At 44.3% G+C, this 17,180-nt stretch overlaps 1 protein-coding gene across 1 annotated transcript in view; it reads right to left on the minus strand.

Annotated features, from left to right (window-relative positions):
- Nucleotides 1-17,180, minus strand: part of LOC140186956 (uncharacterized) — a 194,278-nt gene that overhangs the window by 39,170 nt on the left and 137,928 nt on the right. The window contains exons 9-11 of the mRNA XM_072241814.1: nt 12,612-12,733; nt 7,355-7,968; nt 2,423-2,621 (exon numbers count right to left, since the gene is read on the minus strand). Coding sequence (XP_072097915.1) covers nt 2,423-2,621; nt 7,355-7,968; nt 12,612-12,733 — 935 coding nt within the window. The remainder of the gene's footprint in view (nt 1-2,422; nt 2,622-7,354; nt 7,969-12,611; nt 12,734-17,180) is intronic.

Here is a 17,180-nt window from a genome sequence, read left to right on the forward strand (position 1 = left end):
AACTTTTGGCACATTGGCTTTCATAGGTCATATTGAATACAGGAGTTGGGATGTTAAGTTGAAGTTGTATAAGACATTGGTGAGACCAAATTTGGAGCATTGTGTGTAGTTCTGGTCACCTACATACAAGAAACATTATCAGTAAGTCTGAAAGACGACAGTGAAGATTCAGAAGAACGTTGCCAGGACTTAAGGATTTGAGTTACAGGGAAAGGTTGAATAGGTTAGGACTTTATTCCATGGAACATAGGAGAATGAGGGGAGATAAGATGAAGGTATACTAAATTATGAGAGGCATAGAGAGCGGTTAATGCAAACAGGCTTTTTCCACTGAGGTTGGGTGAAACCAGAACTAGAGGTCATAGGTTAAGGGTGAAGTGAATTATTTAAGGGGAACCTCTCAGAGGGTAGTGAGTGTGGAAGTGATGGACGTGGTTTTGATTTCAACTAAGAGAAGGTTGGATAAGTACATGGATGGGAGTGGTGTGGAGGGCTGTGTCAATGGGACGAGGCAGAGTAACAGTGCAGCATGGACTAGCGGGACTGCAGGACCTGTTTCTGTTCTGCAGTGCTCTAAGACTCTGTTGACTCAAGATTCATAAATGATTTAAAGTTATGCCACTCCGGCCCAATATTGCAATCCCCTCCTTCTCTATCACATTATAGACTATAACCTTGAATCATAAACTTAGTCCATGGTTTATGCTGGATTTTCGACAGAGGCATCCAGTTACCTCCTCTCCCATGCTTTGACCCTACAACCTGGTACATTCTCTCTTTTCCAAGTACTTATCTAATTTAGTTTTGCAAATAAAGATTGAATCTGTTTGTACCATCCTGTCGCCAGTAGATTCCAAGCCACAACTCTCAGTTTAAACTAATTCTCTCTCACTTCACCCCCGCACCCCCCACTTCCCAGTTGCTTTGCAATTACTTTCAAGCTGTGGTCCTAGTTACTGATGCCTTCACTCCTACTTCTGCAGAAGGTAATCCAGCTTCTGCAGACTGTGGTCAGATACTAACTAGTAAGATTATATTGGGCAGTATATACTTACTGAAGCAGTAATCCAGAAGAAAAGACTGTGGAGACATTCATGTCTTGGGGAAAAAAAGTTCTGGTGTCAGGAAAGTGACTATGAAATTTTCAGAATTGCTTTTGAAACCCAAAGTGTTCATTAACGTCGTTTGGTCAAGAGGTATCCTGTTACTTTTATCAGAGTCTCTCCTCTCTAGTCTCCCATCGCAGAGAATTTACAAAATCCTGAGAGTGTAAAATCACCAAACTCAAGGAGAGGTTCTACCTCACTGTAATCAGACCCTTATTACTCTTAATATCAGACTGTAATAGACCTCTTGTACGCTAACAGGTGAATGACCTCTCAATCTACCTCAGAGTGGCCCTTGCACTTTATTTGTCTACCTGCACTGCACTTTCTCTGTCACTGTAACACTACATTCTGCACTCTGCTTTTATTACCACAATACATTTGAGATTCAAGATTGTTTATTGTTGTTCTTCAGTGCACAAGTGTAAGAGAGAATGAAACGATTCCTACTTCGGAACCAACGCAGCATAAAAAACACAATAACCATAAAAAGCATAATAAATATAAATATAAATTCAAATCTATAAAACACAATGTACAACCATGATCCCTTTCAAACATAATGATGGCTAGACAATAAATGCAAGCATAGCTCACAATCACAACCAAAGGATCCACTTATAAATGTTGAATTGTTCTATAATCCAGTCTTGTAACACCACGGTTCCTAAAGCTGTCATAGCTAGGGGTGGGAGTGGGGATAAGCTCCCACTACCTATGAAGTGCTCCAAATGGCATGCGACTCTACAGCCTCTGACAACCACGTCCAACTCTTGGCCGTCACATGTGGTTTAGCTACTAGGCCCGGTGAACTGTTTCCACTGACAAGAGAAGGGGCAAAGGCGGACCACTGGCGCCGCAAAACCAGTTGCTTCGGGCAGGTGGGGCTCGTCAGCCTTGGACGGCAGCCCGCCTAGGAGAAGGAAAACTCTGATTTTAAACCTCCGCCGCCTTGTGGCCATACCCACCCGTAGGAAAGGATATGGGAGTAAACCCTGAGGAAGAAATCTGGAGCCGGAGTCCCTAAGGCAGTTTGATGTTGTTTACAACTTCACTCTGGCAACCTTGGCGACAACGCTGGTGCCAAGCTTGCTCTTCCCTTGGACTACATCCCACTGCATTGGTAACAGTCAGTTCCTTAACTCTTCCTGCCCAGGCTTGTACCCTGGAGAGGACACAGTCCACTGAAGGCACAAACCCATAATCTCCTGGGAACAACGGCCGCCTACTATTAACATGGAGGTGAACTCTTCCCAAATTGCTCCTCACACCACACTGGAAAAAGAAGTAAAGGATTAATAACTGGTTTTGGTTACCTGGCGGTGGGCGTATTCATGCTGCAGGCTGTCATGAGTGGCTTGGAGACAGGTAGCATGCTGCATGTGCTGCTCTTGTTCAGCTCCTTCAGCATGCTGTTGAAATAATTGCTGCCTTGCCCAGCTTTGCAGCTGCTCGGAGGTCTGGTGGGAGGCCCAGTGAAATCCTTCTGTGGCTCATCATTACAACACTCCATTGCTGTAGAAGAAGAGATATCAGTGTAGCTGCTCCCAACAGCCCAGGTCCTATGGCTTGTAAATGGCCTCCATCACAGATGAATTTAATTTGATAAGCAATGTCCTTTTAGATAGTTGCCCTTTAAAAGCTGCTTACTTAAGCTTAGGGTGGAAATCTGAATATACACAAGAGATTCTGCAGATGTTAGAAATCCAGAGCAACGCACACAAGGTGCTGGAGGAACTCAGCAGGTCAGGTAGCATCACTGGAGGGGTCTCGGTCCAAAACCTCGACTGCTTATTCCCCTGTATGCTGAGTTCCTCCAGCATTTTGTGGGTGTTACTGTGGTTGGATATGTGAGTTTGAGCAGTAGATAAAGGGAGGACAAAATGTTGAATGTTACAGGCACAGCAGAATTGTTGGAAACCTAGATGAATGCAGTGGGGCGGAATAGTATGCAAGTGCACAGGGAGAACACCATGATGATCTCCTGGTGATCTCCTGGATTTTTGGATGTCACAGCTCAGAATCACAAGGTGGGGATCAGCAGGGTCACCGATGTACCCATCTCCGCCCTCTCTCCGGCCCCTTCTGCTCACTGCTCATCCCCTACTGTGATTGTGGCAAACACCAGTCAGTAGTCTCTAATTGTAGAGTGCAAATAGCAAAAATAGATTGTCGGGGTAGACATAAAGAGTAGTGTCAAAAAGTATTTTTGTTTCATACATCCCAGCTTCAATTGGTATGGTAACAAATATCAGCTTATTTTTAAAGACCTACAACTTGCGGATGACACGAAGCTGGGTGGCAGTGTTAGCTGTGAGGAGGATGCTAAGAGGATGCAAGGTGACTTGGATAGGTTGGGTGAGTGGGCAAATTCATGGCAGATGCAATTTAATGTGGATAAATGTGAGGTTATCCACTTTGGTGGCAAAAACAGGAAAACAGATTATTATCTGAATGGTGGTTGATTAGGAAAAGGGGAAGTGCAACGAGACCTGGGTGTCATCATACACCAGTCATTGAAAGTGGGCATGCAGGTACAGCAGGCGGTGAAAAAGGTGAATGGTATGCTGGCATTCATAGCAAGAGGATTCGAGTACAGGAGCAGGGAGGTACTATTGCAGTTATACAAGGCCTTGGTGAGACCACACTTGGAGTATTGTGTGCAGTTTTGGTCCCGTAATCTGAGGAAAGACAGTCTCGCCATAGAGGGAGTACAAAGAAGGTTCACCAGATTGATTCCTGGGATGGCAGGACTTTCATATGATGAAAGACTGGATCGGCTAGGCTTATACTCATTGGAATTTAGAAGATTGAGGAGGGATCTTATTGAAACGTATAAAATTCTAAAGGGATTGGACAGGCTAGATGCAGGAAGATTGTTCCCGATGTTGGGGAAGTCCAGAACGAGCGGTCACAGTTTGAGGATAAAGGGGAAGCCTTTTAGGACCGAGAATAGGAAAAACTTCTCCACACAGAGAGTGGTGAATCTGTGGAATTCTCTGCCACAGGAAACAGTTGAGGCCAGTTCATTGGCTATATTTAAGAGGGAGTTAGATATGGCCCTTGTGGCTAAAGGGATTGGGGGTATGGAGGGAAGGCTGGTACAGGGTTCTGAGTTGGGTGATCAGCCATGATCATACTGAATGGCGGTGCAGTCTCGAAGGGCCGAATGGCCTACTCCGGCACCTATTTTCTATGTTTCTATGTTTCTAACTGTTGCTTCATACAAACAATACTTTCACTCAGGCTTGTGACTGTTCTTCACTTGAGTATCTCTCTTAAGGTATTAGACTTTAATTAAGTAAAATTGGGCAGTGGGAAATATTACAGCGATGTAAAACAGAGTTGCCAATCTTCAGGATATTGCTAGTGGGAAATCGCCAGGAGATTAAACATACCTTTAGTCTTCTTCAGTTGTTGGAGTATTGGAGTGGTGGTGAGGTACCTGGGTGAGATGTTTGGAGATGGACATTGTGGAAAGGACTGGAAGAACACATCCAATGACAGCAAACCTAACGCTTTGTGGGTTACTAGTCCTTTCTGAGTAGCGTCATTAATTCCTTTCCTTCAATAGCCTGTAGATTCCTCAAAGCAATTAAACGTTATGGGTGCTGGCATCCAGGAATGATAGGAGTTAGTTGATTGGAAGGGGTGGGGTGGAATAAAGAAGGGGTAATTTCAGTACCAGGGATGATTCTGGGGAAGATGAAATGGAGATCATGGAGTGAAGGGGAAGTTGGTACAGTGGAGGGAAAATGCAAAGAGTCACGAAGGATAGAGCTTAGGTCCAGAACTTACCCTGTACATCGAGTACATTATTATGCTGCGGTGATCATGTTGTGCCCAACGAGTGCCCACCCATTAGTCTTCCGGCAGCAACATGGTCCAAGTGCATCTGAGCTGCTCTGACAGGGATGTTTAATGGGGAATGATAACGCACTGGGAACCTCTGACATCAAGCTGTGAGTGACTCATACTCAGGAGGTGCCAGAGTAACACAAAACAATTGGGAAATGATCACTGCTAAGCTTTCCTCTGAAACTCTGAATTTTCAGGTCCATGGGACCAGAGTAAGCAATGACGTGCTTAGATTTCCGAGGGCCATAGCTGTCCATTGAGCACGGTGAGCAGGAGAGGGAGGTGGTATGGACTCGCCCTAGGACGCTAGGAATGATGCATGTGGGCATCTAGGAAAAGTGATGAACCAAGGTACTCTCTGGAGCATTGGAAAATGTAATTCCCAGGGCTCTGTTAAAGGGAGATTATCCATCTCTACTGAATTGGGTCAGCAGGGTGGGGTGTTACAAATATTATGAATTTAGGTGGCAGCAGATAAACACTAAAACAGCTTGGACTGTATTTTTGCTGTTCTTCCTCTTATTTCTTCTTTCTAATGACTGGAAAAGCCTGCGGAAAGCACCTGAACAACTTTTGTCCCGCTATTCCAAGACTCCTACACATTAAAGGTGAACTATTGAACCTGCAAACGACTTCATCGTGGCCCTTCACTTCAGCGTCTACTGGCAAAGCACGTTCTCTGAATCTGTAACAGTATATTCTGCATTCTGTTAATGCTTTTCCCTTTGTATCACCTCCATGTACTTATGTATGGAACGATCTGTATGGAAGGTATGCAAAACAAAGTTTTTTGCTGCACCTGTGACAATAATAAACCAGTTCCAGTTCCAATTCTAGAGCACGTCTAATTTCTGTAGCAGAAAGCTTTCACACGCTTGGGGAATAGCTTCCTTCCGCAGTAAGAGGAACATCAGAACAAGAGGAGATTGTTCCCCCATTTGATTAGATCATGTTGAATCTGGAGACTTGTGTTGTGTGGGGTGGGTGGGGGGGAATGCAGGAGAACCAGTAGGATTGCATCTGACAGTATCTCAGTGCTGAAGTGATACTGCTGAGCAATGCACTGGGAGCAAGTCTAACTGCTCTGTACCATGGGGCAGTGTTCTAATGCTGGAAGAGTAGTGTAAATGCTGCTAGCAGCTTGAGTCCTTGTTTTGTGTAAGAGATTGCCCTTGCCTTGCCACCAGCTTGTCAAGATAAGTACAGCAGCTTCTGAATTTTAAAGAAGGTAGTTAATTGTAGACACAAGAGATTCTGTAAATGCTGAAAAACTTGAGCAACACACACACACAGAATGCTGGAGGATCTCAGCCAGCCAGGCAGCGTCTACGGAGAGAAATAAACAGTCGACATTTCAGGCGGAGGCCCTTCATTTGAACTGGAAAGGAAGGGGGCAGAGGCCACAATTAAAGGTAGGAGGAGGGGGAAGAGTACAAGCTGGCAAGTGATCCAGGGTAGTTATTGACGGCAGACTATGGTGTCCCATCTCACACACCCAAGACAGGGCCACAGAGATGTCAGAAGAGAGACTGTAGATGCTGGAAGTCTGCGGAAACACACACTGAATGCTGGAGGCAGCATCTGTGGGAGGAAATGGACAAGTCAACGTCTTGGGGTGATGCGTGTCATCAGGACTGGAGAGAATGAGGGAAGATAGTCAGTATGGTGGCCAGGGGGTGGAGTGAGAGTGTTAGTTGGATCCAGATGAGGGGTGGGAGAAAAGTGGAAGCTGTGACGTGATAGGTGAAAGTGACAAAGGGTTGAAGATGATGGAATCTGTATGGAGAGGAGCAGTGGACCATGGAATAAACAGGAGGTGAGGTGGAGAACCGGAGGGAGGAAAATAAGGGTGATGGGCTTATCACGAGGGAGAGCAGAGGGTTATGTTAAAAGGCAATGAAGCCAGCCTGATAACAGAAGATGGGGCCGGGGGAGGGTACAGAGGGGAGTGGTTATTGGTAGTTAGAGAAATCGATTTTCATGCCATTAGGTTGACCATTGAGGGGGAATATGAGATGACATCTCTCTAATCATAGGCAATGCGTAAGTTCCAAATTTAAGGCTTTGATGAGGCAACCAATTTTGCCAGAGTGTTTATGCATGGAGCTGGGTCACTGGTCGTTGCCAGAGAACAGCTGGGGAAACCCAATGCTATCTGTTGGCATGGCAATCAGCTTCAGAGTGGGGCCAAGCTAGCAGGTACACCTGGAGTCAGTCTTCCAACGCATCTCAGTGGCCTCATGTTAAAATACTGAGGATCACCTGTGCATTGAGAGGCTCAGGAATGAAAACAAATAGGCCAAACACAATAAAAGATAGACTTCATATTTGTCACAAATTAGTCTATTGTGCAACCACAGAAGAGGAGAACTAAGTCTTCATCATCTTACCCATACATTGTTCGTGCTTAAACCTCGGCACTTCAGATATGGGGCAAGGTTTTGGGTATGTAACCGAAGTCACAGAGCCCTGCCGAGCCGAAGAAGGGTTGCAATTGGCTGGGGGGCCGGCAGGAGGGCAAGGGTTCAGGGGAGGATTGGAAGGGTACCGGGACTGGTGCATAGCAGTGCAGAAGGAGAGAGGGGACAGTGACGGGCAGCTCATCCGGGCCAGGGGAAGGCAGGTGGGCGTCACTGGACGGCTCGCTGCACTGCTCAGGCGGCCCGGGGGGAGGCAGGCGGACAGGCGTGAAGGCAGGGATTGGGGAACCGGGCAAGTCAGTGGGCGGGTGGTGAGCCCGGAGGTGGGCGGGCAAGATGGCGGGTTCGGAAGTGCCCAGGAGACAGGAGCAGAACGGGTCGCACATGACCGCTGCACGGGCTTGCATGGATTCGGGATGGCGGGCGGTGGGCAAGGTCGGAAGTTCACAGGAGGACAGGACGATGGAGCAGACGCCTGCCAGCAGGACGACCGGTTTGCAGGAGCGCATGATGTCTGACGACAGGGCATGTAGGGCTTGCAGGGAGAGCTCTTCTTGCAGCACGGCACCGAAGTATTTCTCAGCCTTTGCAAAACAAAGAACACACACATAAGTATCCTGTCACTGATTCTATATTAAATTTGCTATATTTAGTATTTTCACTTGGTGAGTCTTTGCACAGATTTATCAAAAAAGGAATAGAGAGGGGTGAGCAGGGGTGGTGTGTGAGATTAGACTGAACTTCCAGCTCTGGCCAACTAATGGACAGCTCCCAACATTTATATTCCACTCACTTACAGCCCAACATACCAAGGCATCCACCTGACAGTGCCCAACAGTGTGCCCGACAGGGGGAAGAAGATGATCAATGACCAAAACCTTGCCAAAGAGATAGGTTTAAAGGAGTATCGCAGGGAGGAGCATGAATGAGGGGGAGAAGGTGAGAGAAGAGAGAGAGACAGAGAAAAGAGAGGAGAGAGAAAGAGGTGGTACAGAAAAGAAAGGGGAGAGAAAAGTGAGGAAGAGAACCAGGTGAGAGAGAAATGAGAGAGGGAGAGAAGAAAGAGAAGAAAGAGCAAAGAGGCAGAGCAGAGTGATGATGGCACTAAACGACAACTTCGCTTGCAGAAACAGCTCTATTTCCATCTTTAATATCTTTATTTTTCCCTTTCAGGGTTCTTTTGAAGACCCTGACCTGGAGTTACACACTGACTATGGTTCTTTGTGGGAATGGGACCTGCTCTCGGGGTTTCACAACTGGCCGTTGTTCGGCAAGCCAAGGGCTCGTAAGAGATGTAAAAGATGTAAGAGGCATTGATAGAGGCTAACACAAGGGGACATAATTTTAAGGCAATTGGAGGAAAGCGTAGTTAAGTTTTTCTTACACAAGGTGTGGTGGAACACATTACTAGTAGAGGCAGATACATTAGGGACACAAGAGTCTCTTAGGCACATAGATGATAGAAAATGGAGGGCTATGTGGGAGGAAATGTGATATTGATCTTAGAGTACGTTAAAAGACTAATCCAAAATTATATGCTGAAGGGTCTCTACTGTGCTGAAATGTTCTATGTTCTATGGAGATAGATAAGATACAAACTGTTGAAGAACTTACTGGCTCAAGCAGCATTTATGGAGGGAAAAGGAATGTATTGATAATTCATGTCAGGAGCCTGCGTCAGGACTGGGATTGTAGATTCAGCTCTTTGAACCTATCCCACCATTCAATAAAATTACATCTGATCATTCAAAATCTGTACCCTGTGCCCACTTTCTTCCCATATCCCCTGATCTAACCCCTTGAAGATAATTAATGCCTTGAACACAACTCTGCCCGTGGTAGAAAATCCCACAAATTCACCACTCTTTGGAAGAAGGTATTTCTCCTCATCTCAGTCCTAAATGGATTATCCATTATAATTTGAAGACTGGGGTCCCTCCTTCTGGACTTCCTTTCCATCGGAAACATCTTTCCTGCATCTCATGTCCAGTCCTGACAGAAATTTATGCTTAATATGAATCCATCGCAGTCTTTACTGTCATCCTTGCCATCCAAGAAATCAATCCAGTGAACCTTCACTCCAGAGCAAGGTTCTGGAAGAAAGATATTAGATACTGGAAGACACTAGAGAGAGAGATCCTGCCTCAGATAGGGAGACCTAGACTGGAACATGATACTCATGGTGCAGCCTTACCAAGGCCCTGTACAAATGCAGCAAGAATCTTAGCTCTTCAACTTGAATCTACTTGCTACAAAGACTAATGTACCATTTGCCTTCTTAACTGCCTCTGCCCCTGCATGCTAACTTTCATCAGCTAACTTTCATAGATTCATAAAATCACACAACATGCAAAAAGGCCCTTTGCCCAACAGGTCTATGCTGATGCCATCCAACCTAATCACATTTGTCCATGTTTGGCCCCATATCTCTCTAAACACTTGCTATCTATGTAACAGTTCAAATATTTTTTTAAATGTTGTTAGTACGCCTGCCTCAACCACTTCCTTAGGCAGGTTGTTTCGTATACTGATCAACCCCTGTATAACCAAATTGACCATCAAGATCCTGTTAAATCTCCCCCTCTCACCTTAAACTTATATCCCTCCTCTAGGAGAAAGAGACAAGTAACGCCCAGGTTTTGTTACTTCTCCGCTTTCTTAATTGATCACTGTTCATAAAATGAGGAGCTGTGGAGGCTCAGGTGCTGTGTACATTCAGAGCAGAGATTGATAGGCTTTTAGGTATTAAGGGAATCAATGGATATGGGGTTAATGCTGGAAAGGGACACTAAAGGAAAGAATCAGCATGATTTTATTGAATGGTAGAATAAGCATGAAGGGTTGAATGGCCTACTGCAGCTTATAATCCCCAGTAAAGGCTGGTAATGGTTTTCTCTAGAACAAGGGATTTTGAGAGAAGATTTAATGGATGTGCTTAAAACTATGGAAGGCTTGATTCGGCTAAATAGAAAGAAAGGCATTACTTCCTTAGGCAGAGAGGAGATAACTCAAGGATATTTTCTTGTCTCTTTCCAGTGAGTCTTCAACTCTCCCTTGTTTTTTTTTTTGTTTTTGCTTGTCATTCTTTACTAAATTCCAATAAGGAGCCTAACTTGAGGCTGTTGGAAATGTTGGGGAAAATAAAAATATATTTACAATACCCTCAAGGAAAGCTCCCTTTGTAACTTGTGTTTGGGATGTGGCTATTGCGGGCAATTATTATCACTCAAGTAATTGGTAGAACCACAGAGGGGGGATGAGGGGATTTCATTTTCATTTCAACTCAAAGACATTTGGGAATTAGAAAAAACTTCCTGAGGCAGAAATCCTTCTTGTAGCTCAAATGTTTCTGGACAATTATTTGAAGAACTGTATACTCCACGCTTGTGGATTGAGAGCCAGGAAGTGGGAATAGCCTTTCTGATCAGTAAAATCTTGATGTGCCAAAACAGTCTATTTTTTGCTGTTGATTTCTACTATTCTATCAGAAACATAAGAGTAAAGGACATAGAAAATGGCTGATAGAAGGAAGAGGGACAAAACAGAGATAAAGGAAAGAATGACAGGTAAAGACAGATAATCTAAGAGAAGGGGAGAGTTGCAGCCTAATTGAAAAGACAGATTAAAGAAAGGACAAGTTGTAGGCTCACAAGAAAAAGAGAAAAAAGAAAGAGAGCAGCTCATAAAACCAAAATGCCTCCTGTGTTAATGCATCCCATCATGACGAGCAGAACTGTGACTCCATTGGAATTGTATCAATACCACGGTTCTGCTCATCACGGTGGGATATGTCACCACACAAGATTTTTTTGTTTCTTTTTCCCTTTCTCCTTTCTTGTCTGCTTCCAGTATGTCTATAACTCTTGTCTGCTTTATCTATCTTTGCTTGACTCTGTTTATTAAATTCTTATACAGTCTAGCTCCCACAGTTATTGGAAATATTGGGGAAAATAATAATGACATTTACCTCACTCTCAAGAAAGAAAATTCCCAATGAGAGTTAAAATATCGGATGATCTGTCCTGGACCCTACACATAGATGCAATCATAAGGAAAGTGCATCAGCGTCTTTGATTTCTTACTGGATTAAGGAGGCTCAGCTTGTCACAGAACAGACTAACAAAACTTCCACAGACGAACTCTTGAAAGTATCCTGACTGTTTGCATCCTAGTCTGGTGCACCAGTTTGAATACTCAGGAACATGAGAAACTGCAGAGAGTACTGGACTCTGTCCAATATATATCACAGGCACCCACCCCACCGCTACTGGAGGCACTGCCGTGGGAAGACAACATCCATCATCAGCAATCCCCACCTCCTAGACCATGCCGCCTATTAGCAGCTACTGCTGGGCAGGGGTACAGAAGCCTGAAGTCTCACACTACCAGGTTCAAGAACAGCTACTTCCTTTCAACCATTCAGTTCTTGAACCAACAGCATAATCCTAATCACTACAGATGAGCAACATGTATGACCACTTCAATTATTTTGCACTAAAATTGACTCTTTTTTGTTCTAATTGTATTCTTTCTTGTAAACGTTCTGTCCAATTTATGTTTAATGTTGTTTTCCTTGTGCATGCTGCTTATATGATGCTATGGGCCTGTGATGCTGCCGAAAATTTTCATCGCACCTCTGCACACGTGTTTAATTATGTGATTTCTCTATGTAGGTGCCTGAGAAATAAAACTTCTTAAGAGCATAGACCATAGAACAGTACAGTACAAATATGGGCCCTTTGGCCCAAAATGTAGATATGCAATAAACATTACTTTGCCTTTTAATTTTTCTTTAGGACATGGGCAAGGCCTGAAATTATTATCCCTCAGTACTAACCATGGAAACAATGGTGAAGAGTCATTTTCTATGACAGTCCTTCTGCTGATGGATTGCATATAATCCTGTTAGGTAGGAGGACCTAGGCTTTTGCTCTATTGATAATACTCCTTCAGGTTAACCAGCTCTATGATTTGAACTGTAAATTGGCAATCAGAACGGTCACATACAGCTCCATTTCCTGCAGTTTGATCCCCAAGGGCTAAGCCATTCAGGTTGATAGACCATATGGTTCGAGGGTTTGAGAGTTGCTGTTGAAAAAGCCTTTCCAAGCTGCTGGAGTGCATCATTCTGACTGCACGATTAATAACTGGGGTGAAACCGTGTGTAAAATACTGACCGGAACTAATAAGTGAGGCCAAGATTTGTGTTTCATCAGAGAATGCTCACCTTCTCTCCTCTGCCTCAAGCATGCATTTAAAAGATGAAATGTCTCCTTGTAAAGAAGGTACAACTGCCCCGTTTTTAGAATGTAGTTCCTTCATCTTGGCCAAGAGGAGATCTTCCACTTCCTGAAGAGCAAATAAATCATATTGTAACTAAAGAACATGAAGCAAACAACATGCACCAACTGCATTTCAAGAGATACTGTGATATTGGTCAAAGCAACAAGAAAGGTGCTTTTGTAAAAATAATTATCTGCAGCCTTGCACTTAGTGAAAGAGTAAAATGAGGCAGTCCCTAAATGAAATGTTCCATTTCAACATTATTGTCACTATTTTTTCACAGGCGTCTGTTAGTCTCGTGAGACCATGGATTTGCGCTTTGGAAGGTTTCCAGGGCGCAGGCCTGGACAAGGTTGTATGGAAGACCAGCAGTTGCCCATGCTGCAAGTCTCCCCTCTCCACGCCACCAATGTTGTCCAAGGGAAGGGCATTAGGACCCATACAGCTTGGCACCGGTGTCGTCACAGAGCAATGTGTGGTTAAGTGCCTTGCTCAAGGACATAACACGCTGCCTCAGCCAAGGCTCGAACTAGCAACTTTCAGATCACTAGACCAACGCTGTAGCCACTTGGCCATGCACCAACACTTTGTCACTATTATTGAACATTACGAACACTACCTCATTATATGAACACTAACGCACAATATGATAACTATCTCACTATTTTTGTTCCTTTTTTGTACTACTTATACACTCAGTGGCACCTTTATTAGGTACACTTATACACCTGCTCATTATCACACATATCAAATCAGCCAATCACATGGCAGCAACTCAACGCATAAAAGCATGCAGACATGGTCAAGAGGCTCCGTTATTGTTCAGACCAAACATCAGAATGGGGAAGAAATGTGGCCTAAGTGACTTTGACCATGGAATGACTGTTGGTGCCAGATGGGGTAGTCTGAGTATCTCAGAAACTGCTGATCTCCTGGGATTTGCATGCACAATGGTCTCTCGAGTTTACAGAGAATGGTGCGAAAAACAAGAAGCATCCAGTGAGTCGTGGCTCTGTGGGTGAAAACGCCTTGCTATTGAGAGGCCAGAGGAAAAGAGCCAGACTTCTTCCAGTTAATAGGAGGGCGACAGAAACCCAAACAACCACACACTGCAACAGTAGTGTGCAGAAGAGTATTTCTGACATGTAACAAATTTCAGTCAACGATAATAAGCCTGATTATGATTCTGACAAATTGCTAAACTACATGGTCTCCCCAACACTGGGTGGGTTTCCTTCAGGTACTCTGTTATCATCCCATAACTTCAAAAGATGTTTTGGTTGGTTAACTGATTATTGTAAATTAAATCTTTGGTCAATGGCACAAAGAATCTCAGTTGGAGTTGATAGACATGTGAGAGGAACAATAAGGTAATATAACATAATATGGTAAGACTAAAAATAGAGGAGGAATTTCCTCTGATTTGGGAATTATCAATCTTCTGGAAATGTGCATTATAGGGAAAGTCAATTCCCTTTAGGGAAAATGCCATTGTATATATCTGCCTATTACAGAACCTCCTATTAGAGGAACTATTCATGTTGTAACTGGACGATTGTAGAACAGACTATTGCTGGATACAACCATTATGTAAAATATTCATCAAAAAATTCCACTCCTTAGAGAGCCCAAACATTACCAGATCCAGCAACTATTGAATGCACCCATCATAGAAACTGCCCATTTATAATCTGACCTTTGTAGGAACGGTTCATTATAGAAAATACTAATAGTAGAATAGAACATAGAACATAGAACAGTACAGTATCTTTGGCCCAGATTATTGTGTTGACCTTTTAATCTACTCCAATATCAATCTAACCCTTCCCTCACACACAGCCCTCTATTTTTCTTTCATCTAAGAGTCTGTTAAACGTCCCTAATGTATCTGTCCCTACCACCAGCAGTGTGTTTCATACACTTACCTGTCTCTGTGTAAAATAAAATACTCTGAGATACTCCCTGTACTTTCCCCCAATCATCTTAATAATATGCTCTTTTGTATTAGTCATTATTGCCATGAGAAGAAAAGGCACTGACTGTTCATCTATGTTGCTTATCATTTTATTTATCTTTATCAACAAGACTTTGATGTTAACTTTTAGAAATTGATCATTATAGAATGCAACCCCTGTCAAAAAGCCTGCCCATTATATAGCCTGATCATTGCTATAAATAGGAGTTGGAGGAGGTATCTTTTATCAGGGTTTCACTGTAGATTGAGCACTAATGGAAAGATGTTTCACTGGTGTCAGAGAGAGGCAATAGACTGTAGTGTGTGGAGATCTCACTGGACTGGTTGATCCTGGACGGAACCCTCCTGTTCTTCCAGAGCAGAGTAGATCTCACCTCCTGGCTTCAGGGCCTCTCATTCACCTGCAGCTGCAGCATTTCCTGCTGTCCCTGGAGTGTGCACTGGCAAAAAACAAGCTCTGCTGAAATGAAGACTTTGAAATATTTAACTGACCAACCACTCGCAGTGAGCTGATTGGCTGCCATCCGCTCCCACCGTATACATCCTCTCATAGGTAATAGTTATTGCTATACAGTTGCTTGGTTCAGAAGCCAATTAGAAGAGCAACTTCGGTGCAGAGTGCCTGAAAGTAACTCTTGCTGTCCAGTTCACTTGAACAGCACAGTGGTGTAGCCGGTCGAGCCGCTGCCTCTCAGCACTTCAATGCTGATCTCGGGTGCTGTCCGTGTGGATTCTGCATGATTTCCTTGTGAACTTGCCTCTGGTTGCTTTGACTTCCTCCCACATCACAAAAACATGTGGTTTGGTAGGTAAACCGGCCTTCGTATGCTGGTGAATGATGGAACCTGGGGGGAGTTGAAGGGTATGTCGGGAGAGTGAAACACAGGATTAATTGGGTGATAGATAGTCAGTGCAAACTTAAAGGGCAAAGGGCCTGTTGCATCTCCTTGTGCCCCATCCTCTCGAAAGTTGAATTAGCCACTGTCAAATATCACTAGCACTAGGATGGTTGGATGATAAGAGAATTCGGGGGGGGGGGGGAATTAATGGGCACATGAGAGACAGAAGATTACAAGGAAGTAAGTGGGGCATGGGGGCGAATGGTGAATGCTCCATGTGCCAGCACTGACACTCAATGGGCTGAACACTCCCCCTTCGTGCCATACTGTGGATTTAAACCCAAGGTAGCTGACTGATAATTTGCACTGATAAATAATGTATAACTTCCATCCTAACCTAAATTCACTTGGCTCGTTTCTGACACCTCTCTCCCTTTTCTCAATCTCCCTCTCTCCATCTCTGCAGACAAACTGCCTACCTACATCTTTTACAATCCTACCCATTCCCACAGCTATACCTCTTATATCCCTCTTCCCACCCTATCTCCTGTAAAAATGTTATGCCCTTTCCTCAGTTTCTTCACCTCCACCACAACTATTCCCAGGATGAGACTTTCATTTCTAGGACAACAGAGATGTCCTCCTTCATCAATAATAGTATTTCCTTTCCTCTAACATTGATGTTGCTCTCACCCGCATCCCCTTTATTTCCCAGATATCTGCACTCTATCATCTCATCAGGGATAGAGTTCCTCTTGTCCTCACCTACCCTCCCACGAGCCTCTGTATTCAACACATCACTTTCTGCAACTTCCGCCATCTTCAACAGGATCCAACTATCAAACATATCTTCTCCTTTCCCTCATTTTCTGCTTTCCAAAGGGATCGCTCCCTCTGTGATACCCTTTTCCATTCACCCCTCCTCACTAATATCCCTTCTGGCACATACTCCTACAGGTGACAGAAATGCGCACCTGCCCATTCACCTCCTCCCTCACCTCCATTCAAGGTCCCAAACAATCTTTTCAGTTGGGGTAATACTTCACCTGCAAATTGTGTTGGGGACATAACAATCTGGTGCTCCTGTTGCGGCCTCCTCTATATTGCTGAGACCCGACATAAATTGGGGGTGGGGTGCACGTTTTTGAGCACCTCTACTCAACCTGCAAAAAGTGGAATTTCCTGATGGCCAACTATTTTAATTCCTATCCCCATTCCCATTCCAACACGTTGGTCCATGAGCTCTTCCTCTGCTATGATGAGCTTACTTTCAGGGCGGAGGAACAACACCTCATATTCCACCTTGGTAGCTTCCAACCTAATGGCATGAACATCAGTTTCTCCTTCCAGTGTTCTACCCCTCTGCCTTTCCTCTTCTATTCCCCCTCTTGCCTCTTACCTCTTCTCCTCCATGCCTATCACCATTCCCTGGTGCCTCTCCTTCTTCCCTTTCTGCCATGCTCCACTCCACTCTCCTCTCCCATCCTCCTTCTCCAGCTCTTTGCCTTTACCACCTATTAACTCCCAGCTCCTTACTTCATCTCCCACCCACCTTGCTTCTCCTATCATCTTCCAGCGTATCCGCCTCCTCCCCCCATCTTTTTATTATGGATCCTTCTCCCTTCCCTTCCAGTTCAGTTGAAGGGTCTCAGCTCGAAATGTTGACAGCTCATTCATTTCCATTGAGGCTGCCTGACCA

This window comes from Mobula birostris, chromosome 23 (genome assembly GCF_030028105.1).
Source record: "Mobula birostris isolate sMobBir1 chromosome 23, sMobBir1.hap1, whole genome shotgun sequence".
NCBI lineage: Eukaryota > Metazoa > Chordata > Chondrichthyes > Myliobatiformes > Myliobatidae > Mobula > Mobula birostris.